Source organism: Oncorhynchus masou, chromosome 5, assembly GCF_036934945.1.
Source record: "Oncorhynchus masou masou isolate Uvic2021 chromosome 5, UVic_Omas_1.1, whole genome shotgun sequence".
Lineage (NCBI taxonomy): Eukaryota > Metazoa > Chordata > Actinopteri > Salmoniformes > Salmonidae > Oncorhynchus > Oncorhynchus masou.
In genome coordinates this window covers 14,301,881-14,328,061 of record NC_088216.1, presented here as the reverse complement: position 1 = coordinate 14,328,061, position 26,181 = coordinate 14,301,881, and the positions used below count along the sequence as shown (strand labels likewise).

Here is a 26,181-nt window from a genome sequence, read left to right as displayed (position 1 = left end):
GCGCCATTCGGGAGCCTTATTCCTAGTATAAAGGTCTTAATAATTAGTTGAATCAGGTGTGCTAGCGGTTTAAGGCACTGCATCGAAAGTGCTAGAGGCGTCACTACAGACCCCTGGTTCGATCCCGGGCTGTATCACAACCGGCCGTGATCACAAGTTTCGTAGGGCTCTGGAATAGATCAAATACATGGACTGGCTGGGGTTCCTCCCCGAGGAGAGGTTTGAGAACCACTGATCTAGCTGGCAGACTGACCTTCTCTGTCTCCAAGGTCTCCACATGAAGACCTTTTGGGAACCTATAGGAGAGGAGATATTACATTATCCTTCTATAAAGATATGTCATCACTGTACAATATACACACACTCAGTACTAGAACTATATAAACATCTTATTATAAACATTAACTGTCACAAAGCAGCGTTAAAACTACAGTTATAAACCCTAATTCACCTGTTTTAGAAATAGCAGAATGGTAACAATTCAAAAAGTGGATTTCATTCATCTCCCTGTGTTCTTGGGATGGAACGCTGAAATGTATCTGCAGAGTTCTAGAACATCGCTGCCCTTGAAGGACAGAACCTACTTACTTGGAGTTGAGAGTCTGGTAGATCAGCTTCCTCTGAAACCTGGAGAGGAGCAGTGAACAGAACAGGGGGAATGGAGGTTTTTAATCAACAAAACACTGGTAAATGTTGCTTGGGGGGTGGGGGGGGGGGGTCAGGAGAGCCATATTAACATGGTAAAGTCCTTTGAGACTGAAATAAAAGTGTGGTATAAATGCACATCTCTCACACACACACACACACACACGCGTTTCTTTACCCAGTGCAGGGCTCTAGGTCCACAGTCTTCTCTGAGGTAGTGAACAGAGATTCCACCTTCTCTCTGCAAGGGACAAGAGGCAGGAGGAAGACTTGACAAAACGACGACAGGGATGCGTTCTGGGCTGGAGCTGAATGGTCGTGTCTGGACTGTTACCATGGATTTCTGCTCCGCTAGACATAAATCAGTACCATGTGACTTCACCGTGGACCGTAGGACGGGTTCCGCGCTGAGGCTGTAACACCCGTTTGGAGGAGTTTAAACCATGCCTTATACGAAGGAGGATCTGGTGTCAGCAGGTGGCTAGGGAGGGGGCGGCTGGAGGATCTGGTGTCAGCAGGTGGCTAGGGAGGGGAGGGGCGGCTGGAGGATCTGGTGTCAGCAGGTGGCTAGGGAGGGAGGGGGACGCTGGAGGATCTGGTGTCAGCAGGTGGCTAGGGAGGGGAGGGGGCTAGTGGCGCCTGGAGGATCTGGTGTCAGCAAGTGGCTAGGGAGGGAAAGGGGTGGTAGGAGGAACTAGTGTCAGAGGGTGGCTAGGGAGGGAAAGGGGCTAGTGGCCGCTGGAGGAACTAGTGTCAGAGGGTGGCTAGGGCGGGAAAGGGGCTAGTGGAGGCTGGAGGATCTGGTGTCAGAGGGTGGCTAGGGAGGGAAAGGGGCTAGTGGTGGCTGGAGGATCTGGTGTCAGCAGGTGGCTAGGGAGGGGAGGGGCGGTAGGAGGAACTAGTGTCAGAGGGTGGCTAGGGAGGGAAAGGGGCTAGTAGCGGCAGGAGCAACTGGTGTCAGAAGGAGGGAAAGGGGCAGATTTGGGACCAGGCTGTCATCTCTCTCACCACATGCAACTACAGCCTAAAGTTGTAACTAGAAATGGGAGTCAGGTTTAAACTTACACCACCCGTCCGATGTACTCCCTGTGCTCCTCGGGGATGCTGCCGGGGCCTTTGTTTGAGTTGGGGGAGATGTAGGAGGGGTTTCCTGAGCCGTTACTCTGACTCCGCCTCTCCTCATACTGCTCCCGCAGCTGCACTTCCTCTTCCTGGTTCAGGTACGGGATCCCTACGGCAACCAGAAAAGGAGGCGGGGTTAGATGGCGGAGTGTTGGTTGGCTTAAATCAATCAATATCTAGAGCAACCAGAACAGGGGGAGGGGGGTTAGCTAGAGTAGCTTCAATCCATCAATCGATTTATTGTCCTAGTTGGGATTTCTACGGCAACCAGACAGAATGCCACCTACCGTGACGGAACACTTTGTTGAAGTCAAAACCCTGACTGGCCAGGAAGTCAATGCTGGAACTCTGTAATAACAAACACAAACATATTTACCAAAGCACCAGCAGGGGCAACATGGCTCCTATTCCCCAGGAATGGAAAGGAAGCGAAGGGACTGAAACGGGGAGTGACGACCCAAACCTGTCCAATCAAATCAAATGTATTTGCATAGCGCCTCTTACATCAGCTCATATCTCAAAGTGCTGTACAGAAACCCAGCCTTAAAAAAACACCAATCAGCAAGCAATGCAGGTTTTTTTTTTTTTTTTTTTTACACCTTTATTTTACTAGGCAAGTCAGTTAAGAACAAATTCTTATTTTCAATGACGGCCTGGGAACAGTGGGTTAACTGCCTGTTCAGGGGCAGAACGACAGATTCTGTACCTTGTCAGCTCGGGGATTTGAACTTGCAACCTTACGGTTACTAGTCCAATACTCTAACCACTAGGCTACACTGCCGCCCCCTGCCGTTGTCGAAGCACCAATAAGAAATGCTTGCACCACCCGGATAAAATAAGACAGACCAACAGTTTCCTAACCTGGCAGATGAACTTGGTGTCTGGGGAGGTTCTGTTGAACGGCTTTGGGAATATATAAAAATTAAAAGTCTTGATGACATACCTGTGGGGACAAAAACACCAGGAGAGAAAGAACAGCAGGTCAGGTAAGTTAAACATTCCTATAGCCTGCATAGAGATCACATCATTCAATATAGCGGACTTAGGCTTTCTATTTAACACTAAGTCAGCCTATATCAGCTGGTCCCAGATCAGTATTTCAGACACAACCCATTTGTTATGACAGTGTAACACAGCAGAGAAGAGTTGGCTAAATCACTAACTGATCTGGAGTCAGGTCAGGGGTCCTATGCGTCAAGCTTAAGGCCGATATAGGATCAGGTCCATATGGAGTCTAATTCAGAACGATCTGAAAGGCTAAAAACTGATCCTAAATCAGCACTCCTACTCTGAGAAGCTTCATGATGTAACTCGGTTCAAAACCGAATGCGTGTTAAATGTTAAAGCTAAGAGAGAGAAATCCCACTCACTTGGACTCTGCCTGGTCATATGTGAACGTACATAGTCCAAACTGAAACAGCAAGAAGTCCATGGAATGCTGGATAGAGAGAGGGGGGGGGGGGGGGTGGAGAGCCAGAGGAGGTGAGAGAGTCTCAAACGTGAACATTTAGATCAGGACCGATAGCACATGGCCTTGTTGTGGCCCATACCTACAGACTCCAGGAATCAAAAACACCCAAAAACCATGATCAAATTCAGCCATGATATAAAAAGTTATGCGAGCTACCTCGCTATATTTTAAGTTATACACATTGGGAAGTTAACATACACTTAGGATGGAGTCATTAAGACTCGTTTTTCAACCACTCCACAAATTTCTTGATAAACTATAGTTTTGGCAAATCGGATAGGACATCTACTTTGTGCATGTGTAACGAATGTGAAACGGCTAGCTTAGTTAGCAGTGCGCGCCAAATAGCGTTTCAATCGGTAACGTCACTTGCTCTGAGACCTTGAAGTAGTAGTTCCCCTTGCTCCGCAAGGGCCGCGGCTTTTGTGGAGAGATGGGTAACGATGCTTCGTGGGTGACTGTTGTTGATGTATGCAGAAGGTCCCTGGTTCACGCCCGGGTATGGGCGAGGGGACGGGCTAAAGTTGTACTGTTACACATGACACAAGTCTATTTCCAACAATTGTTTACAGACAGATTATTTGACTTATAAATCACTATTACAATCCCAGTGGGTCAGAAGTTTACATACACTAAGTTGACTGTGCCTTTAAACAGCGAGAAGAATTCCAGAAAATGTCATGGCTTTAGAAGCTTCTGATAGGCTAATTGACATCATTTGAGTCAATTGGAGGTGTACCTGTGGATGTATTTCAAGGCCTACCTTCAAACTCAGTGCGTCTTTACTTGACATCATGGGAAAATCAAAAGAAATCAGCCAAGACCTCAGAAAAACAATGGTAAACCTCCACAAGTGTGGTTCATCCTTGGTAGCAATTTCCAAACGCCTGAAGGTACCACGTTCATCTGTACAAACAATAGTATGCAAGTATAAACACCATGGGACCACGCAGCTGCCAAACCACTCAGGAAGGAGACGCGTTCTGTCTCCTAGAGATGAACGTGCTTTGGCGCAAAAAGTGCACATCAATCCCAGAACAACAGCAAAGGACCACGTGAAGATGCTGGATGGAAACAAGTACAAAAGTATCTATATCCACAGTACAACGAGTCCTATATCGACATAACCTGAAAGGCCACTCAGCAAGGAAGAAGCCACTGCTCCAAAACCGCTATAAAAGCCAGAGTGCGGTTTTCAACTGCACATGGGGACAAAGATCGTACTTTTTGGAGAAATGTCCTCTGGTCTAATGAAACAAAAATATAACTGTTTGGCCATAATGACCAACGTAATGTTTGGAGGAAAATGGGGGAGGCTAAAAAGCAAAGAATACCATCCCAAACATGAAGCACGGAGGTGGCAGCATCATGTTGTGGGGGTGCTTTGCTGCAGGAGGGACTGGTGCACTTCACTAAATAGATGCCATCATAAAGGAAAATTATGTGGATATATTTTAGCAACATCACAAGACCTCAGTCAGGAAGTTAAAGCTTAGTCACAAATGGGTCTTCCAAATGGACAATGACCCCAAGCATACTTCCAAAGTTGTGGCAAAATGGCTTGAGGACAACAAAGTCAAGGTATTGGAGTGGTCATCACAAAGCCCTGACCTTAATCTGATAGAACATTTGTGGGCAGAACTGAAAAAGCATATGCGAGCAAGGAGGCCTACAAACCTGACGCAGTTACAACAGCTCTGCCAAGAGGAATGGGCCAAAATTCACCCAACTTACTGTGGGAAGCTTGTGGAAGGCTACCCAAAACGTTTGACCCAAGTTAAACAATTTAAAGGCAATGCTACCAAATACTAATTGAGTGTATGTAAACTTCTGACCCACTGGGAATGTGATGAAAGAAATAAAAGCTGGGGGGGGGGGGGAAATCATTCTCTCCACTATTATTCTGACATTTCACATTCTTAAAATAAAGTGGTGATCCTCACTGACGTAAAACCGGGACTTCTTACTGTGATTAAATGTCAGGAGTTTAAATCCTTTGCTCAGGTGTATGTAAACTTCTGACTTCAACTGTACTCACTCAGTGCCTGACCGACACCGACAGTTAGAACCAGGGCCATACATTTAGTGTTTTATTTATGTTAGAGTTTTGAATATCGTTCTCATTCTAGACATTCCGTTACATTGTTAAATCTTCTCCATGTTAAACTAACGGGGAACCAACATGGCTGCCATAAAACGTTGTAGTGTCAAGTAAATGCAGAAACAGCATTGCCCCCCAACTCTAAACGCATGTCTCTCTTGACTGTTACCTTTTTTAGCTTCATGTAGCGCTCCTCTGGCGTGTCCAACCCGTTAGTCAGTGCGCTGACGTTGGGCCCATCGCTAATACCTGAAACCGAAAAGTGTATTTTCTACTGTATTAACTAGATAATGATGATGTCAGAGTTCAAAACCGACTGCGTGTGTGTGGCTTGTAGCAGCCACGGAAACGGGTTGGCCAGCGAGCTAGTTAAGATTTAACTATAAATGTTTGCCAGTTAAATCGATAGCTAACAATGACTTACCTGAAAATTCCCCATCGATTGCGAGAAAGTCTGCTTCCTCTATTGCGCTGTACACAGTGCTTAAACTGTCTTTGAAATCTGCAATACAAAAAACAACAGTCAGTCAACATGCGTTGGTGGTTTACTCAACACCGAAGCTAGCTATTAATGCTAGTTAGCGAGTTAGCTTTCACAACCTCGCGGAAATGAACGGAATCATGATTGTGCGGTGAGAAACCACAGCTAAATTTGTGTATCTAATAGCATACGACTATAATCTTGGTGTATATTATCTATAAGGGTGCATAAAAATGTGAATTACTTGTTCGTGTCACCTCCATCCCTGCAGAAAGACAAAAAAAATACAATGTACCAAACCGCTGCTGTCACTCAAGAGGATTTTAATCTTTCTAACACTTCCGGCGTAGTGACGTTTTTGACACGACGTCAATCAAAATATGGCTACGACAAAATAAAAGCCGTACGATGCACGAATCACGATTACGCGCTTTCTAGCTCGAGTGTGGGTTTATCGGTCGTGCCGTGAGCATAACTGAACACGTCATAATGGGTGTTTCCCCCCCCCATTTTGAACAGCAATTTTAATTAGTCTTTTCACGCCATCAACGGTCACCCAATGCAAAAGCCATGTAAAACAGACTGAAATGAAGACCCACATTTTTTAGATAGGTGTCAAATAATGGAAGTATAGCAATCTTATCCGGATTAATGTGTGTTTATGTTAAAATTACACATATGACTATTGTTATCGAACTGAAGCTAGAGTTTCAACCTTTGTCATTATTGATCAATTAACAAATAATTACAAATCTAAGATTTTCTTACATTTCTGTCCTCACAAAATGTTGATGTAACACTACATACATACACTTTGCCTGTGACGCTAGGACCCTTGGTTATACTAGGACCCTTGGTTATACTAGGACCCTTGGTTATACTAGGACCCTTGGTTATACTAGGACCCTTGGTTATACTAGGACCCTTGGTTATACTAGGACCCTTGGTTATACCAGGACCCTTGGTTATGCCAGGACCCTTGGTTATACTAGGACCCTTGGTTATACTAGGACCCTTGGTTATACCAGGACCCTTGGTTATACTAGGACCCTTGGTTATACTAGGACCCTTGGTTATACTAGGACCCTTGGTTATACTAGGACCCTTGGTTATACTAGGACCCTTGGTTATACTAGGACTTGGTTATAGGACCCTTGGTTATACTAGGACCCTTGGTTATACTAGGACCCTTGGTTATACCAGGACCCCTTGGTTATACTAGGACCCTTGGTTATACTAGGACCCTTGGTTATACTAGGACCCTTGGTTATACTAGGACCCTTGGTTATACCAGGACCCTTGGTTATACTAGGACCCTTGGTTATACTAGGACCCTTGGTTATGCCAGGAACCTTGGTTATACTAGGACCCTTGGTTATGCCAGGACCCTTGGTTATACTAGAACCCTTGGTTATTCTAGGACCCTTGGTTATACTAGGACCCTTGGTTATGCCAGGACCCTTGGTTATACTAGGACCCTTGGTTATACTAGGACCCTTGGTTATACTAGGACCCTAGGTTATACTAGGACCCTTGGTTATACTAGGACCCTTGGTTATACTAGGACCCTTGGTTATGCCAGGAACCTTGGTTATACTAGGACCCTTGGTTATACTAGGACCCTAGGTTATACTAGGACCCTTGGTTATACTAGGACCCTTGGTTATACCAGGACCCTTGGTTATACTAGGACCCTTGGTTATACTAGGACCCTTGGTTATGCCAGGACCCTTGGTTATACTAGGACCCTTGGTTATACCAGGACCCTTGGTTATACTAGGACCCTTGGTTATACTAGGACCCTTGGTTATACTAGGACCCTTGGTTATGCCAGGACCCTTGGTTATACTAGGACCCTTGGTTATACTAGGACCCTTGGTTATACCAGGACCCTTGGTTATACCAGGACCCTAGGTTATACTAGGACCCTTGGTTATACTAGGACCCTTGGTTATACTAGGACCCTTGGTTATGCCAGGACCCTTGGTTATACTAGGACCCTTGGTTATACTAGGACCCTTGGTTATGCCAGGACTCTTGGTTATACTAGGACCCTTGGTTATACTAGGACCCTTGGTTATACTAGGACCCTTGGTTATGCCAGGACCCTTGGTTATACTAGGACCCTTGGTTATACTAGGACCCTTGGTTATACTAGGACCCTTGGTTATACTAGGACCCTTGGTTATACTAGGACCCTATGTTATGCATAAACCTTACTCAAAGATCTACTCCAACAATACATTGCTGTCACCATTTTTATTAACTCTAGTTGGTGTTCAGCAATAAATTCAAAACATTCTTTGAAATGGACAACATACACTACATGACTAAAAACGACCCCCCCCCCACACACACACACACACACACTTTTGCTATAACAACCTCCACTCTTCTGGGACGGCTTTGAAACATCGTTGCGGGGACTTGCTTCCATTCAGGCACGAACATTAGTGAGGTCGGGCACTGATGCTTGTAATTAGGCCTGGCTTGCGATTAGGCCTGGCTGATTGAGGTCAGGGCTCTGTGCAGGCAAGTCAAGTTCTTCCACATCGATCTCGACGAACCATTTCTGAATGGACCTCGCTTTGTGCACAGGAGGATTGTCATTCTGAGACAGGAAAGGGCCTCTTCCCCAAACTGATGCCACAAAGTTGAATCATCTAGAATGTCATTGTACGCTGTCACGTTAAGATTTCCCTTCACTGGAACTAAAGGGCCTGAACCATGAAAAACAGCCACAGACCATTACTTTTCGTAGACATGTGTGTGGCTGCTCAGCCATTGAAACCCATTTCCATGAAGCTCCCAATGAAGTTATTGTGCTGATGTTGCTTCCAGGGGCAGTTTGGTACTCGGTAGTGAGTTTTGCAACCAAAGACAGACTATTTTTACGCACTGGTTGTTTCAGCACTCGCCGGTCCCGTTCTGTGAGCTTGTTGAGGCCTACCACTTCGCGACTGAGCCGTTGTTGCTCCTAGACGTTTCCACTTCACAATAGCAGCACTTACAGTTGACCGGGGCAGCTCTAGCAGGGCAGAAATTTGATGAACTGACTTGTTGGAAAAGTGGAATCCTATGACGATGCCACATTGAAAGTCACTGAGCTCTTCAGTGAGGACATTTTACTGCCAATGTTTGTCTATGGAGATTGCATGGCTGTGTGCTCGATTTTATACACCTGTCAGCAACAGGTGTGGCTGAAATAGCCAAATCCACTAATTTGAAGGGGTGTCCACAACCACTACAAACACAAAAATATCTAAAAATCAACTCTTAATACAAAAACTCCCCGGCTAAAATGTGAACTCAACTTGAACAGGGAGCCGAGCAGAATAATTTCAGTTTGAGATAGATTTACAAAATATAATTATATTCCAAGTTATACATACAGGATACAACAGCATGGCATTTTGAATTTAGAATAAACTAGTCATGGTGGTAAGATTGCTGACAGGTCTTTTAGTAAAACCAGAAATCAAGACACATTGACCCAATGGGCCCAATCCAAAATGCCCCCTAGACCCTATGCCATATGCACTTGTGGACATCGGAGAGGTTTTGTCAGGTGTAAGCAATATGGTAATAGCTCTACCACTCAATGATAGGCTAGGTGGAAGTAAACCCATATTGCTTACAACCAATTAGATTATCTTACATCTCCACAAGTGCATAAGGTCTAGATGTCAATTTGGGATTGGGCCCTTCTCCAATGATCCAATGATAGGAGGTCAGCTGTATATAGTTCTACATTCAGCCGTTTTGTCTTTGGTAACCTCAGTCATCTTGTCCCTAGATCTGCCAACATGGAGGGGTTGTCAAGGTGACGGTATTCCCACCAGACCAGAGGTCACTGGTCATGAAAACAGTCAAATTCCACGTGACAGTTTAGACACGTCAATTAGGCTTCTCTGATGCTACTGACGGTCATTAGTAACCTACCAAACTCACTGCCTGGTACTCAGCACTGTATCGTCCCTTTAAATCACTCTGACATCAATGTAAATGTATTAAAACATCTCATCAAAACACTTCATGAGAGCCCATGAGCTCATGTTGCGCAACATTTCTATAGGCTATGTAACTGCGTGAGAAAACAGAGTGATGGCCTCTATTAAAAAGAGGAGGATCCAATCAGCTTTCTATAGGCTAGGCCTATTATATTTATAAACTTTCCTAATATTAAGCACATTGTTTCTCTTCACATTAGGAGTATAGCCTACCTGGCTGGCATGGAAATGAACCACAGGAAAAGCTTCCTCCATTTTGAAATTTAAGTGCATAGTTGACATAGTCTAGTGGTTAGAGTGCAGGGGCGGCAGGTAGCCTAGTGGTTAGTGTGTAGGGGCGGCAGGTAGCCTAGTGGTTAGAGTGTAGGGGCAGCAGGTAGTCTAGTGGTTAGATTGCAGGGGCGGCAGGTAGCCTAGTGGTTAGAGTGTAGGGGCGGCAGATAGCCTAGAGGTTAGAGTGTAGGGGCCGCAGGTAGTCTAGTGGTTAGAGTGTAGGGGCGGCAGGTAGCCTAGTGGTTAGAGTGTAGGGGCGGCAGGTAGTCTAGTAGTTAGAGTGTAGGGGCGGCAGGTAGTCTAGTGGTTAGAGTGTAGGGACGGCAGGTAGCCTAGTGGTTAGAGTGTAGGGGCGGCAGGTAGCCTAGTGGTTAAAGCGTTGGGCCAGTAACCCAAAAGGTTGCAAGATCAAATCCCCTGAGCTGACAAGGTAAAAATCTATCATTCTGTCCCTGAACAAGGCAGTTAACCCACTGTTCCTTGGTCGTCATGGAAAATTAGAATTTGTTCTTAACTGACTTGCCTAGTTAAATAAAGGATAATAATAATAAATATTAAACTGCTTTATAACCGGTGTTGAGCCGAACTGACCTAAGCTGTGTGAGTTTCACGTTTGAGGAAGACCATTTTCACCATAAATATGCACCTTTTATAATAAACTATTAAATGCACCTTTTTAAAATAAACTATTAAATGCACCTTTTATAATAAACTATTAAATGCACCTTTTATAATAAACTATTAAATGCACCTTTTATAATAAACTATTAAATGCACCTTTATAATAAACTATTGAATGCACCTTTTATAATAAACTATTAAATGCACCTTTTTAAAATAAACTATTAAATGCACCTTTTTAAAATAAACTATTAAATGCACCTTTTTAAAATAAACTATTAAATGCACCTTTTTAAAATAAACTATTAAATGCACCTTTTTAAAATAAACTATTAAATGCACCTTTTTAAAATAAACTATTAAATGCACCATTTAAAATAAACTATTAAAGAAAAAATAAACTATTAAATGCACCTTTTTAAAATAAACTATTAAATGCACCATTTTAATATTAAATGCACCATTTTATAAAACATTAAATGCACCTAAACGTTAAATAAAAAACTATTAAATGCACCATTTAAAATAAACTATTAAATGCACCATTTAAAATAAACTATTAAATGCACAATCACATTTGCCTTCACTTTCAGGAAAGTGTGCCACCATGTGTGCATTGATACGCTTCTAATGTGAAGAAAAAGCCAAATAGAAATAGCCTTAATAGTTTATTTTCTAAATTGATCTGTTGCATCAGCCATCCTTTAAAAAAATAATAACAACTGTGGGATCTAGATCCCACAACTGTCCAGAGTATGTTTGGCATATTTATTTCTTGCACAGAAGAACAGTTGACCAATAGCATAGGTCAACTTTTGCACTATGGGGGGGATAGTACATTGGGCATAAGCTAGTGCTGTTGGTTAGACCGACTCATCTGATTGGCTGACGAAAAGTAAAATGTGGACAGTTCTCTAACATTTTCAATATGCGCCTCGGAATTGGACGCTCGTAGTTACGCCCCCCGGTGTGTCTGTCTTCATTACTTCTTAGCTGAAATGACTGTGAGATGGACCAATCACCTGACGGGCATTGGCTACATCTGAAGGAACCATGTGAGTGAGAGTAATTCTGATTATTATAACACCCACATTGGCCGTAAAAGGCACCGATTTTTTTTTTCATGGGGCATTACAGCCACACAAGGGGGATGCCACCGGGAAACTCGAGGCCCGCTGAGAATATTGTCAAGTGCTTGTCAAAATTGTGAATGAGAGACTGATGAAGTGTGTTCAGCTTGCGACTTTTTTTCAAATCATCAGAGTCCCATCATGCAGCCTTATTAATATATTAAGAATAAGAACATATCTCAACGTTCGTATCACAATTAAAGTCGAATAAATAACTCTGAATGAAGCACATGAGAGAACCGGTTTCTTTGTTAACCTCTCAACACAGAATAGCTGCATGTGTGCACTTCCTTTGAAATCGTTTGGGGAAAATATCCTTTTATTAAGCTATTTTATTAAGCTATGTTCAATTGTGATATATTATATTAAATGTTTATACTTTAAAAAAAAGATATATATTATTTTTATTTAACTATGCAAGTCAGTTAAGAACAAATACTTATTTACATTACGGCCTATCCCAGCCAAACCCTAACCCGGACTACGCTGGGCCAATTGTGTGCCGCCCTATGGGTCTTCCAATCAAGGCCAGTTGTGCTACAGCCTGGAATCGAACCAGGGTCTGTAATGACGCCTGTTGCACTGAGATGCAGTGCCTTAGACCGCTGCGCCACTCGGGAGCCCACAGTTCCGCATCAGTGGCTTGTAGGCTAAAGCGTGGAAGCCAGGAGATGCTAAACATGTTTATGATAATTAAACGGTCAATTGCCATGAGACCGGCAGTTATTTACTTGGCAGTTATTTACTTGGCAGTTATTTGCTTGGCAGTTATTTGCTTGGCAGTTATTTGCTTGGCAGTTATTTGCTTGGCAGTTATTTACTTGGCAGTTATTTACTTGGCAGTTATTTGCTTGGCAGTTATTTGCTTGGCAGTTAATTACTTGATAATCACCTGCTGACTGCCACAGCACTAGTGAGGGCCGAGCAAGGGCACGTGGTAGGTTGGGGTTTGGGACATCCTGAATCCAAAATGGCACCCCGATGGGCAGGGGTCAAAAGTAGTGCACTATATAGAGCATAAGGTGTTATTTGGGACAGGCTGAGTCTAGGGCAGTGTTCCAATACTTTTAGAAATGCTTCCTTCTGTACATAGCCTGTAGTCTGGTGGTAGCACAGCTGGATGCTCTGTGTATGCCTCAGCCTCCCCACTGGAGACCAGGGTTCAATCCCTGCATCTACTCTTCACTGTCTTCCCTCCTCATCTGTCTCCCCCTCTACTTCTAACCTGTCTCCATTAAAAACAACTACAACATGAAATATACCCCCCTTTAAAAAAAACACATGCTTCACATCTTGTTTCCTTGAAGTAGTAAACACATCTGTAAGGGATTGGACAGGTGTAAACCAGGTTACCATGGTGTCTGATGTGGGTAGGAATAAGGGACATGCTGATTGGGTGGTGGGTAGGGATAAGGGACATGCTGATTGGGTGGTGGGTAGGGATAAGGGACATGCTGATTGGGTGGTGGGTAGGGATAAGGGACATGCTGATTGGGTGGTGGTTGAGCTCTTTTCATGGGTCTCTTTAATAACTCCAAGCCTTCCCACAACGAAGGGCGCCTTCCACTTTGTTCCATTCTTCTTTGCGGTCTGCAGCGTCATCATCGGATTGTCTGGGACTCATGGGCTCCGCCTTCAGTCCGATGCTAGGCAACCAATCCCTGTCCTCAACGTTGCAGTCTACATCATCAGCATGAGCCTGGCTGGGACTCACGGGCGCACCGCAAGCATCCTCCTCTTTCAGCTGGAGTGACCGAGACGTTCCCTGCTCCTCAGATTTAATTGAATCCACAGTCATTTCCTCCCTAATTCCTGTAGGGTCACTCCTCTGAGTGTCAACCATCTTAACAACCATCTCCTCTCCTGGGTGAGTTTTTCTCATGTGTCTCTTTAAGTTTCCAGAATCACTCCAAGCCCTCCCACAACAAGAGCAAACAAATGGTTTCTCCCCAGTATGAGTTCTCAGGTGTCTCTTAAGACAGCCGGCTTTTTTGAATCCCTTACCGCATTTAGTGCACAAGTGTGGTTTGAGAAAAACACTTTCAGACTGGGAAGTAGTCACATGACTCTCCCTCTGCTCTGGCGTGTGCCTCTCTAGATCAGATTTCGCCTCCAGTCTGTTGCTAGGCAACCAAGTTCCTCCCCCGTCACAGTCTTCAGAATAATCATCGGCTTGGTTGGGACTCATTGGTGCACCTCTGGCATCCACCAGTATCCTTCTGATGTCCTCTTTCAGCTGGAGTGACCGAGACGTTCCCTGCTCCTCCGATTTAATTGAATCCACATTAATTTCCTCCCTACTCTCTGTAGGGTCACTCCTCTGAGTGTCGACCCTCTTAACAACCATCTCCTCTCCTGGGTGAGTTTTTCTCATGTGTCTCTTTAAGTTTCCAGAATCACTCCAAGCCCTCCCACAACAAGAGCAAACAAATGGTTTCTCCCCAGTATGAGTCCTCAGGTGTCTCTTAAGACAGCCGGCCTGATGGAATCCCTTTCCACATTCAGAGCACACATGTGGGTTCTTCAGAGGATCCCTTGGCGGATGTTGTGTTTTTATGTGCGATTCCAGTCTTTCTGCAGTTATGAAGCTCTTCTTACATTGACCACAGCGGTGAGGGTGGTCTGTGTGAAAAACTAGCCGGTGATGTTTAAGGCTTGATTTTACAATGAACTGTTTCCCACAATCCAAGCAGTGGTGAGGTTTCACTGTGTATTGTTTAACAGTATGCCTTCTCATGTGTCTCTTTAAGTTTCCATAATCACTCCAAGCCTTCCCACAACGAGGGCAGATGTACGGTTTCTCCCCAGTATGCGTTCTCTGGTGTGTCTTAAGACTGCCGGCCTGCGTGAATCTCTTTCCGCATTCAGAGCAGATGTATGGTTTCTCTCCAGACAAATACAGGAAGTGTCTTTTCAGATTGGTTGCTGTGGTAAAATTCTTCCCACAGTGATCACAGATATGGGAGCCAGGCCTGTCTCCTGAGAGGGTTTTGTGTTGTTCAGCATTAGACCAGCTGTGGTGTTTCTCTCCTGTCTGTGTTGTCTTGTGTTTTTGAAGGCCACTCTGCCCTGGTGTCTTCCTGCAGTCGACCAGCTGCACAGACACCCTCTTCAGACCGCACAATAAGGCGCTACCGGGAGAGGCACGACTCGGGGACTCTGCGAGGGTGGAGGAGGGCAAGAGAGGCTTGTCCTGGAAATCAGAAAAATAGACATGAAATCAAAAATCAGGGTGTTGGGATTTTTCTGCCATTGAAGTCCTGGAAAAACACTTTCAGGGTAAAGGATTAAAACCAGATAGAAAGTATGTAGAAAAGACAACAGACTGATACATGTATCAATAATGTAAACTGAGAACTAACAATCATCAAAATAAAAACTAAGTCAGGGAGAATAAACAATGCCCAAAACAATTAATTTAGCAGAATTAATGTAGATTTTCTTTGTTTGAGCAAAATAACACAGCATTAACCATGGCAAAATGCATAGAGTTCAAGGAAATTAGCTTCAAACGGCAAAATCTTCTCTCAGGTCCATGGCAGAATATGTAGAAACGCAAAAAAAAAATGTTGCTTTAAAAATGTGTTAAAAATAATTCTGTAGACCGCCAAGATGGGGGCCTCTAAAATGCTGTCCAAAATTCAACTGAGCCAATGGGCCGAACCCGCCCATTGCCACGCCTCTATACCACGCCCCCATGCCGTACCCATTGCCACGCCCCCATGCCGCACCCCCATGCCACACCCCATGCCACGCCCCCATGTCACACCCACCCCCTAAGTCCATTTTTGATCCAGAAAAACCCTTAGTGTGGGAAACTCTCTCCTACCTGTCAAGGAATTTTGAAGTCTCAAGAGTCTTTCCTTGATTACTCTCATCCTTGATTACTCTCATCCTCGATTACTCTCATCCTAGATTACTCTCATCCTAGATTACTCTCATCCTCGATTACTCTCATCCTAGATTACTCTCATCCTAGATTACTCTCATCCTCGATGACTCTCATCCTCGATGACTCTCATCCTCGATGACTCTCATCCTCGATGACTCTCATCCTCGATGACTCTGCCTCCTTCTCAAAATGCATTGGGAAACAAAGTCCAAGAGGTGGAGCCTCAGTTATTCTCCTTCCAATGCATTTATAAAAAGGAGGTTGAGGAATCAAGGAAAGACTGTTGGGAAACAAAATACATAATGACTGGGAAATACTCACGCAACTGTGGCGCTCTCGAGTTGACTCCGCCTCCAGTCCGTTGCTAGGCAACATAGCACCTCCCGCTTCGTTCCATTCTTCTTTGCGGTCTGCAGCGTCATCATCGGATTGTCTGGGACTCATGGGCTCCGCCTTCAGTCCGATGCTAGGCAACCAATCCCTGTCCTCAACGTTGCGGTCTACATCATCAGCATGAGCCTGGCTGGGACTCACGGGCGCACCGCAAGCATCCTCCTCTTTCAGCTGGAGTGACCGAGACGTTCCCTGCTCCTCAGATTTAATTGAATCCACAGTCATTTCCTCCCTAATTCCTGTAGGGTCACTCCTCTGAGTGTTGAACCATCTTAACAACCATCTCCTCTCCTGGGTGAGTTTTTCTCATGTGTCTCTTTAAGTTTCCAGAATCACTCCAAGCCCTCCCACAACAAGAGCAAACAAATGGTTTCTCCCCAGTATGAGTCCTCAGGTGTCTCTTAAGACAGCCGGCCTGATGGAATCCCTTTCCACATTCAGTGCACAAGTGTGGTTTGAGAACAACACTTTCTGACTGGGAAGTAGTCACATGACTCTCCCTCTGCTCTGGCGTGTGCCTCTCTAGATCAGATTTAGCCTCCAGTCTGTTGCTAGGCAACCTAGTTCCTCCCTCTTCATTCCAGTCTACGTCATCTGATTGGCTGGGACTCATGAGTGCACTGCTACCCTCCTCCTGTGTCCTCCTGATGTCCTCTTTCAGTTGGACTAACCAAGACATTCCCTGCTCCTCTGATTTCATTGAATCCGTATTGTCCCACATTTCCTCCATGACTTTACGCCTTAATAAGCGATGATTCATCCCTTTAATTTCAGATCCGTCCATTCCACAGCGTTCACACAGGTAACATAGATTGTCCTCAGTTAAATTCCATAAACTCTTTTCGATTTCATCCATCAACGTTTCCTTCTCTGAACTCATTTTGTCTCAGCAGAGTTAGAATGTTTCTTGGTTTAAAAAAACATTGACCGTAGCTGTCACAAATGTGAGGTGGCTCCTATATCTCCCTTTACACTGGGAGTTGTAGTTTTTATTTAACCTTGAATTAACTAGGCAAGTCAGTTAAGAACTAATTCTTATTTAATAATGATGGACTACACCGGGCCAATTGTGCGCCGCCCTATGGGACTCACAATCACGGCCGGTTGTGATACAGCCTGGAATAGAACCAGGGTGTCTGTAGAGACCTCTAGCACTGAGATGCAGTGTCTTAGACCGCTGTGATACAGCCTGGAATAGAACCAGGGTGTCTGTAGAGACCTCTAGCACTGAGATGCAGTGTCTCAGACCGCTGTGATACAGCCTGGATCCTAACCAGGGTGTCTGTAGAGACCTCTAGCACTGAGATGCAGTGTCTTAGACCGCTGTGATACAGCCTGGATCCTAACCAGGGTGTCTGTAGAGACCTCTAGCACTGAGATGCAGTGTCTTAGACCGCTGTGATACATGATCCTAACAGCCTGGATAGCACTGAGATGCAACCAGGATACAGCCTGGTAACCAGGGTGTCTGTAGAGACCTCTAGCACTGAGATGCAGTGTCTTAGACCGCTGTGATACAGCCTGGATCCTAACCAGGGTGTCTGTAGAGACCTCTAGCACTGAGATGCAGTGTCTTAGACCGCTGTGATACAGCCTGGATCCTAACCAGGGTGTCTGTAGAACCTCTAGCACATGATCCTAACCAGGGTGTCTGTAGAGACCTCAGATGCACTTGAGCCTGGATCCTAACCAGGGTGTCTGTAGAGACCTCTAGCACTGAGATGCAGTTGTCTTAGACTGCTGTGATACAGCCTGGATCCTAACCAGGGTGTCTGTAGAGACCTCTAGCACTGAGATGCAGTGTCTTAGACCGCTGTGATACAGCCTGGATCCTAACCAGGGTGTCTGTAGAGACCTCTAGCACTGAGATGCAGTGTCTTAGACTGCTGTGATACAGCCTGGATCCTAACCAGGGTGTCTTTAGTGACGACCTCTAGCACTGAGATGCAGTTGTCTTAGACCGCTGTGATACAGCCTGGAATAGAACCAGGGTGTCTGTAGAGACCTCTAGCACTGAGATGCAGTGTCTTAGACCGCTGTGATACAGCCTGGAATAGAACCAGGGTGTCTGTAGAGACCTCTAGCACTGAGATGCAGTGTCTTAGACCGCTGTGATACAGCCTGGATCCTAACCAGGGTGTCTGTAGAGACCTCTAGCACTGAGATGCAGTTGTCTTAGACCGCTGTGACACACAGGAAGCTTCGGGAGGTGCTGTTTTGCCAGTCATTCCAGGGTGAGCGTTATCTCAGAACACCAGATCTTCCTCTTGTCACCAGAACAATGGAATCCCTTTGTGAGGTCACCTGTGTAAAAAAATAGGCAGACATGGTGTAAAGGTCAAGTCGGACGAGATCAGTTTTTGACCAAACTGCCCCCTGTAATTTATTTATATTTTTCCTCATTCAAACTTGACCGTTATGATAGAAGCCTGGAGGCTGTTCGAGGCGTGCAGATATTGCAACTTGTCTATGGATAGCCTAATATAATATTGACTTGCTTTAAGATTGGAGAAAATCTCAATAATATCAATAAGAACCGTGAACTGTACGCTGACATCTATTTCAAACTGTTGTATTTGACCATTTATCAATTCATTGGCACAATATCATGTGTTTAATCTTTTAAAATGAGAAATAGGCACTAGGAAAGTTTATATATGACATAAACATTGAATTAATCTGTAGGCTATGTACATAGCTAGCACTGCACAGCCTTTTTTCCCATGTTCTTACCCAAACTGCAAGCAGCACCTGTTAAACACTAGAATAGCGCTCAAAACACAGTGATGTCGATTCGCTCCGGATAAGTACTATAAGAGGATCTTGGAGTTTGCCCCAAGGTTATTCTGGCTAGAATTATTATTCTCCCTCCATGTGAAAATTACTGGACATGCCAGATTTGCACGGGGAAAAAATGAGGTTAGTTGAGTTTTGTGCTCGTGCGCATAATTACTTTCCGCGATCTCCCCCAGTAAAACGAATCCCGTCCTAATGGGGACAAAAGCCATTTGTACCGTCAAATATGTAAATGTAAATATGTCGTGACATTCTATTTCTGTCAAGTCCATCAAATGTTTAAATGTTTTGTATTTCCCCGTCACCATTTCATGTTGTTTACTTGATAGAACAACATAATAGAACAATATTAGTGATCTTTAATACCATTTAAATTGAAAAGGTTTCCACAAATGAGGACTTTTATTTTGAAGGATACAATTTGGAATTTTAGAAGCTCGCTAGCGAAAATAACATAACAGGAACATTCTGTACAACAGCTCATGAATTATATGTAGAGTCCCCTGCCTGTTCGTACCATACAGAAAACAATTGTCGTTTTTATTCCTGTATCGACGACGTTAGAGCAGAGATTCAAATGAGTTAGCAGGAGCTATTGAGCAGCAAGCAACCCAAGTAAAAAAAAAGTAGCAATCTGAAGAGCAGGTACATAACAGTAACTAAGCCATGCAACCCTAACGACGAACTAACTACATCGTTTGAACAACCCCGATACCTAATGCTTTACTGACCAGCTATATTCCAAAATTGTCCCATTCTTGCTTCAATCAAAGAAGAATGGCGTCCACCATCTTTGGTATTGATACCATTGTGAAGCGGGCAAGAATAACCAGAGATACAATTCTGGAGATGAGAAACTCCAGTGTAATCGTTTAAAGGACCATTGGGTATGTTGCTTCTTCAATGGGCCGCGTGGTGCATTCTGGGTGATTATTGGACAACGCGCTCACTCCTTCAGGAAGTGAATGGGAGTTCATTGGGCTCCAGCTCAAAAACCCAACATAAGCATGAATTACGTGAACAAGAAGTACAACATTCAACATTTTTTTATCGGGGTGTGAGATAATTAATTTGTTCCCTGTGATATCGTATAGCTTTAAAATCATGACATTACGTACTATTGAGGAAAATAGGCAGGTGTCTCGTCCCATTCCCTGACTTTAAAGAAGGAATTGCGTGCCGATTCGTTTTTACAACCACGTGACGCAACACATTGGTCGACATTCATATTGGCAGAGATCGAAAAAGTACCCAATTGTCAAACTTCAGTAAAAGTTTAAATACCTGAATAGAAAAGTAGAAGTGAAAGTCACCCAGTAAAATACTACTTGAGTAAAAGTCTAAAAGTATTTGGTTTTAAACATACTTAAGTATCAAAAGTAAAATTATAAATAATTTCAAATTCCTTATATGAAGCAAACCAGACACCATGTTCTTGTTTTTCAAGTGTATGGATCGCCAGGGGCACACTCCAACACCCAGACATAATTTACAAACGATGCATTTGTGTTTAGAGAGTCTGCCAGATCAGAGGCAGAAGGGATTATCGGGGACTTTCTACTGATAAAGTGGGTACATTTGACAATTTAACTGAACTGCTAAGCATTCAGAATGTATTTGGGTGTCTGGGAAAATGTATGGAGTAAAAAGTACACGATCTTCTTTAGGACTGAAGGGGAGTAAAATTGCAAGTTGTGAAAAATATCAATAGTAAAGTAAAGTGCAGATACCCCCCCCCCCCAAAAAAACGACTTAAATAGTATTTTAAAGTAGTTTATTTACACCACTGCATATTGGTCGACATTCAGATCCAGCTGAGATTCTTATCTCCTCATTCTATAATAGCTCTGGCATAACTAAGCACTTCCGTGTCACGTGTTTTGGAATCTTTCAGAATAAGAGTCCAGTCCTTGTATACTTTGTAAATTAATAATTTGGGGCGAAAATAAATGGAAAATGTGTACAATTGTTGATATTTAAATGGTCAACAATGTTTTTTTTTTGTGTGTGTGTGTGTGTGTGTGTGTGTGTGTGTGTGTACTCTTATCATTTATTGGACTGTACATAATTGCCTGTACGTTGTGTCGCAGTAAAGGGGGATCCATTAGACTCAGAAGCACTTCTACTTTCCAAATCCACAGAGTTGACACCCTGAGGAGCGTTGCTGCTCGTTTTGCGGCTCATAAAGCAGTAGCGGTGAGCGGGTTAAATCACTGGGGCCGGGCCTAGTGGTTAGAGGAAGGGTAGCCTAGTGGTTAGAGGCAGGGTAGCCTAGTGGTTAGAGGAAGGGTAGCCTAGTGGTTAGAGGCAGGGTAGCCTAGTGGTTAGAAGCAGGGTAGCCTAGTGGTTAGAGGCAGGGTAGCCTAGTGGTTAGAGGCAGGGTAGCCAGGGTAGCCTAGTGGTTAGGGTAGCCTGGTGGCAGAGGGTAGCCTAGTGGTTAGAGGCAGGGTAGCCTAGTGGTTAGAGGCAGGGTAGCCTAGTGGTTAGAGGCAGGGTAGCCTAGTGGTTAGAGGCAGGGTAGCCTAGTGGTTAGAGGCAGGGTAGCCTAGTGGTTAGAGGCAGGGTAGCCTAGTGGTTAGAGGCAGGGTAGCCTAGTGGTTAGAGGCAGGGTAGCCTAGTGGTGGTTAGAGGCAGGGTAGCCTAGTGGTTAGAGGCGTTGGACTAGTGGTTAGAGGCAGGGAGCCTAGGTTGCAAGTGGTCAAATAGCCCAGGGTAGCCTGAGTGGTAGAGGCAAATCTGTCGTTCTGCCCCTGGAACAGGCTAGTGGTTAACCCACTGTTGGTTAGAGGCAGGGTAGCCTAGTGGTTGAGAAGGGTAAGCCTAGTGGTTAGAGGTGGGTAGCCTAGTGGTTAAATAAAGGTAAAACAAAAACAAAAAAAAGCCAGTATTAGAGGCAAGCCTAGTGGTTGTGATAAGTGGTTAGATTGCAGAGGCTATAAACCCAGTGGTTAGAGGCAGGGTACTAGTGGTTAGGGTGGTTGATAGGGTAGCCTAGTGGTTAGAGGAGGGTAGCCTAGTGGACAAGTAGCCTAGTGGTTAGAAAGGGTATAGTGGTTAGAGGCAGGGTAGCCTAGTGGTTAGAGGCAGGGTAAAATGGTTAGAGCAACATGCAACAATCAGTTCAATGAGTTTACAGTGGTTACATACAGTTAGAGGCATATAGTGGTTAAGGCAATCAATTGAAATAAAGTTCTTTAGGACTTAATCTGGATTTAGAGGCATGACTGTGGCAGAGGCAGGGAAGCCATGGGTGGGCTTGGGGTAGCCTAGTGGTTAGAGGCCCACCCACTGGGGAGGCAGGGTCCCACCCAGTGGTTAGGCAGGGATAGCCCAGTAGCAGGGCAGCCAGTGGTTACAGCCAATCAAAATAGTGGTTTTTTCAGTGGTTGCAGGGTAGCCTAGTGGTTACTAGAGGTTAGAGGCAGGGTTAGCCTAGTGGTTTGCGGCAGGGTTAGCCTAGTGGCACGAGCATAGCCTGTTTTTCCTGAGTTTAAAAGTGAAAATATTGTCGCCATGGTTACTTCCTTAGTGTTGAAACACAGGCTTCCAGTGGTAGGCAACTTGGGGGGCTTCACCATGTTTCATCGAAATGTACAGCTATGTGTGGTCCGCATAGCTGTGAAAGTTTAGCCATTATGCAGGGTAGCCTAGTGGTTTCAGAATGCCATTGCCGTTGTCCTGTCATGAGAAGGTCTCCAGTGGTTAGAGTGACGTAGCACTTTGGTTCACCTAGTGGTTAGGGCTTCAGCAGCTGAGGCAGTTCTGGGCCATCCCTTTTGCACTGCTGCACTATCTGTGGTCTCGTTGTTGCTCCTCTGGAATCTGTTGCAGTTTGGTCTGAGATGCAGGTGGACTGTCCCTTATTGTATTAATGGACACTAGTGGTTACAGGGTAGCCTAGTGGTTAGACATTGCTCCTCCTCTGATAATGGACTAGTTTAATTGGGGCCCTGAAGAGTGCATCTGCTGTGATCAGTGCCATTGAAAATAAGTGGTCCCTGGCACATATACCATCTTGTAGGGTGAACCTCAGTAATCTGAGGCGGAAGCACAGAACTCTGGGAGGCAAGTCGTCCAGTGCTTTTGTCCCTAACAGAGCCAACAGTGGTTTGTGGTCAGTCTCTGCTGTAAACTGCAGGCCAATAAGGTATTGGCTGAGCCTTTCACATGCCCATGTGATAGCCAACGCCTCCTTCTCCACTTGAGCATATCTTTGCTCTGTGTCGGATAAGCTTCGGGAGATGTATGCTGTTGGACACCACTCCATGTTGTCCTGCATCTGTGTGGGGACCGCCCCTAGCCCAAAGGATGATGCAGGGTCTGTGTGAGGACAGCCCTAGACTAGCCCAAGTGGATGATGCATCTGTGTGGGGGTAGCATCTTGTAGGTTGAACCTCAGGGTAATCTGAGGCAGGGTAGCCAGTAGTTAGAGGCAGGGTAGCCAAAGGATGATGCATCTGTGTGAGGTTAGCCCTAGCCTAGCCGAGGCAGGGTAGCCCAAAGGATGATGCATCTGTGTGGGGACCGCCCCTAGCCCAAAGGATGATGCATCTGTGTGGGGACCGCCCCTAGCCCAAAGGATGATGCATCTGTGTGGGGACCGCCCCTAGCCCAAAGGATGATGCGTCTGTGTGAGGACCGCCCCTAGCCCAAAGGATGATGCGTCTGTGTGAGGACTGCCTCTAGCCCAAAGGATGATGCATCTGTGTGAGGACCGCCCCTAGCCCAAAGGATGATGCGTCTGTGTGAGGACCGCCCCTAGCCCAAAGGATGATGCATCTGTGTGGGGACGGCCCCTAGCCCAAAGGATGATGATGATAGCCCAAGGATGATGCATCTGTGTGAGGACCGCCCACTAGCCCAAAGGATGATGCATCTGTGTGAGGACCGCCTCTAGCCCAAAGGATGATGCATCTGTGTAAGGACCGCCCCTAGCCCAAAGGATGATGCATCTGCTGATACTTTTGTCTTAGCGTGGGGACGGTACTGGGCCAGCACTCTCTGTGAGGCCAGATCTCCTTTGATTTTGTCAAACGCTACCTGTTGCATGTGACCCCATGACCAGTCATTCTCTTTGGCTAGTAAGTCTCTCAAGAGGTTTGGTTGTATCTTATTTATTTATTTATTTTTACTTTATTTTACTAGGCAAGTTAGTTAAGAACAAATTCTTATTTTCAATGATGGCCTAGGAACAGTGGGTTAACTGCCTGTTCAGGGGCAGAACGACAGATTTGTACCTTGTCAGCTCAGGGGTTTGAACTTGCAACCTTCAGGTTACTAGTCCAACCCTGCCGCCCCAGAGCTGTGGGACCCTGCCTTACCCACATATGTGGCCATGCCTAAGAAGGTCCTGACTTCCGCCACATTCTGGGGTCTGGGCATATCTGTGATGGCGCTGATCTTCTCTGGGTCCGGCTCTACTCCAGCTGCACTGATTTTGTGTCTCAAGAACAAGACCTCTGATTGTGCAAAAGTGCATTTTTTCATTGAGTGTCAGGCCAGTCTCCTGGAGTCGGGTCAGAACTGCTGTGAGCCTTACATCATGTTCTGCTCTGTCCCTTCCGCACACGAGCACATCGTCCACGTGTACTATGACCCCACTCAGGCCCATCCAACAGCTGGGACATGGGTCTTTGGAAATGCTCAGGACCGGAAGCGATTCCAAATGGCAAAACGTAAAAACAGTACCGGCCAAACAGTGTTATAAACGTTGTGATGCCCGACTCTCTGATGACAGCGGTGTTATAAACGTTGTGATGCCCTACTCTCTGATGACAGCGGTGTTATAAACGTTGTGATGCCCTACTCTCTGATGACAGCGGTGTTATAAACGTTGTGATGCCCTACTCTCTGATGACAGCGGTGTTATAAACGTTGTGATGCCCTACTCTCTGATGAGCATATGTGCGTTGTGATGCCCTACTCTCTGATGACAGCGGTGTTATAAACCTCTGATTGTTGCATTTTTTCATTGAGTGTCCCTACTCTCTGATGTCAGAACCGTTGTGATGCCCTACTCTCTGATGACAGCGGTGTTATAAACGTTGGGTGATGCCCTACTCTCTGATGACAGCGGTGTTATAAACGTTGTGATGCCCTACTCTCTGATGACAGCGGTGTTATAAACGTTGTGATGCCCTACTCTCTGATGACAGCGGTGTTATAAACGTTGTGATGCCCTACTCTCTGATGACAGCGGTGTTATAAACGTTGTGATGCCCTACTCTCTGATGACAGCGGTGTTATAAACGTTGTGATGCCCTACTCTCTGATGACAGCGGTGTTATAAACGTTGTGATGCCCTACTCTCTGATGACAGCGGTGTTATAAACGTTGTGATGCCCTACTCTCTGATGACAGCGGTGTTATAAACGTTGTGATGCCCTACTCTCTGATGACAGCGGTGTTATAAACGTTGTGATGCCCTACTCTCTGATGACAGCGGTGTTATAAACGTTGTGATGCCCTACTCTCTGATGACAGCGGTGTTATAAACGTTGTGATGCCCTACTCTCTGATGACAGCGGTGTTATAAACGTTGTGATGCCCTACTCTCTGATGACAGCGGTGTTATAAACGTTGTGATGCCCTACTCTCTGATGACAGCGGTGTTATAAACGTTGTGATGCCCTACTCTCTGATGACAGCGGTGTTATAAACGTTGTGATGCCCTACTCTCTGATGACAGCGGTGTTATAAACGTTGTGATGCCCTACTCTCTGATGACAGCGGTGTTATAAACGTTGTGATGCCCTACTCTCTGATGACAGCGGTGTTATAAACGTTGTGATGCCCTACTCTCTGATGACAGCGGTGTTATAAACGTTGTGATGCCCTACTCTCTGATGACAGCGGTGTTATAAACGTTGTGATGCCCTACTCTCTGATGACAGCGGTGTTATAAACGTTGTGATGCCCTACTCTCTGATGACAGCGGTGTTATAAACGTTGTGATGCCCTACTCTCTGATGACAGCGGTGTTATAAACGTTGTGATGCCCTACTCTCTGATGACAGCGGTGTTATAAACGTTGTGATGCCCTACTCTCTGATGACAGCGGTGTTATAAACGTTGTGATGCCCTACTCTCTGATGACAGCGGTGTTATAAACGTTGTGATGCCCTACTCTCTGATGACAGCGGTGTTATAAACGTTGTGATGCCCTACTCTCTGATGACAGCGGTGTTATAAACGTTGTGATGCCCTACTCTCTGACGACAGCGGTGTTATAAACGTTGTGATGCCC

General features: G+C 45.1%; 2 protein-coding genes across 2 annotated transcripts in view; both read right to left on the bottom strand.

Moving 5' to 3' along the window:
* The window catches only part of parn (poly(A)-specific ribonuclease (deadenylation nuclease)), a 37,354-nt gene extending 31,178 nt beyond the window's left edge, over positions 1-6,176 (bottom strand). Inside the window, exons 1-10 of the mRNA XM_064961148.1 lie at positions 6,065-6,176; positions 5,764-5,841; positions 5,509-5,588; positions 3,138-3,205; positions 2,629-2,710; positions 2,055-2,115; positions 1,711-1,876; positions 824-886; positions 589-627; positions 254-296 (exon numbers count right to left, since the gene is read on the bottom strand). Coding sequence (XP_064817220.1) covers positions 254-296; positions 589-627; positions 824-886; positions 1,711-1,876; positions 2,055-2,115; positions 2,629-2,710; positions 3,138-3,205; positions 5,509-5,588; positions 5,764-5,841; positions 6,065-6,083 — 699 coding nt within the window. The 5' untranslated portion in view covers positions 6,084-6,176. The remainder of the gene's footprint in view (positions 1-253; positions 297-588; positions 628-823; positions 887-1,710; positions 1,877-2,054; positions 2,116-2,628; positions 2,711-3,137; positions 3,206-5,508; positions 5,589-5,763; positions 5,842-6,064) is intronic.
* A 5,302-nt stretch (positions 6,177-11,478) lies between these two features.
* On the bottom strand, positions 11,479-17,200 carry LOC135533899 (zinc finger protein 883-like). Its single transcript, XM_064961102.1, has 2 exons — positions 16,068-17,200; positions 11,479-15,047 (listed from the first exon to the last, which is right to left on the bottom strand). Exons 1-2 carry the CDS (start codon positions 16,362-16,364, stop codon positions 13,380-13,382), a joined length of 1,965 nt encoding a protein of 654 aa, XP_064817174.1. The 5' UTR covers positions 16,365-17,200; the 3' UTR covers positions 11,479-13,379.
* Positions 17,201-26,181: the final 8,981 nt, after the last annotated feature.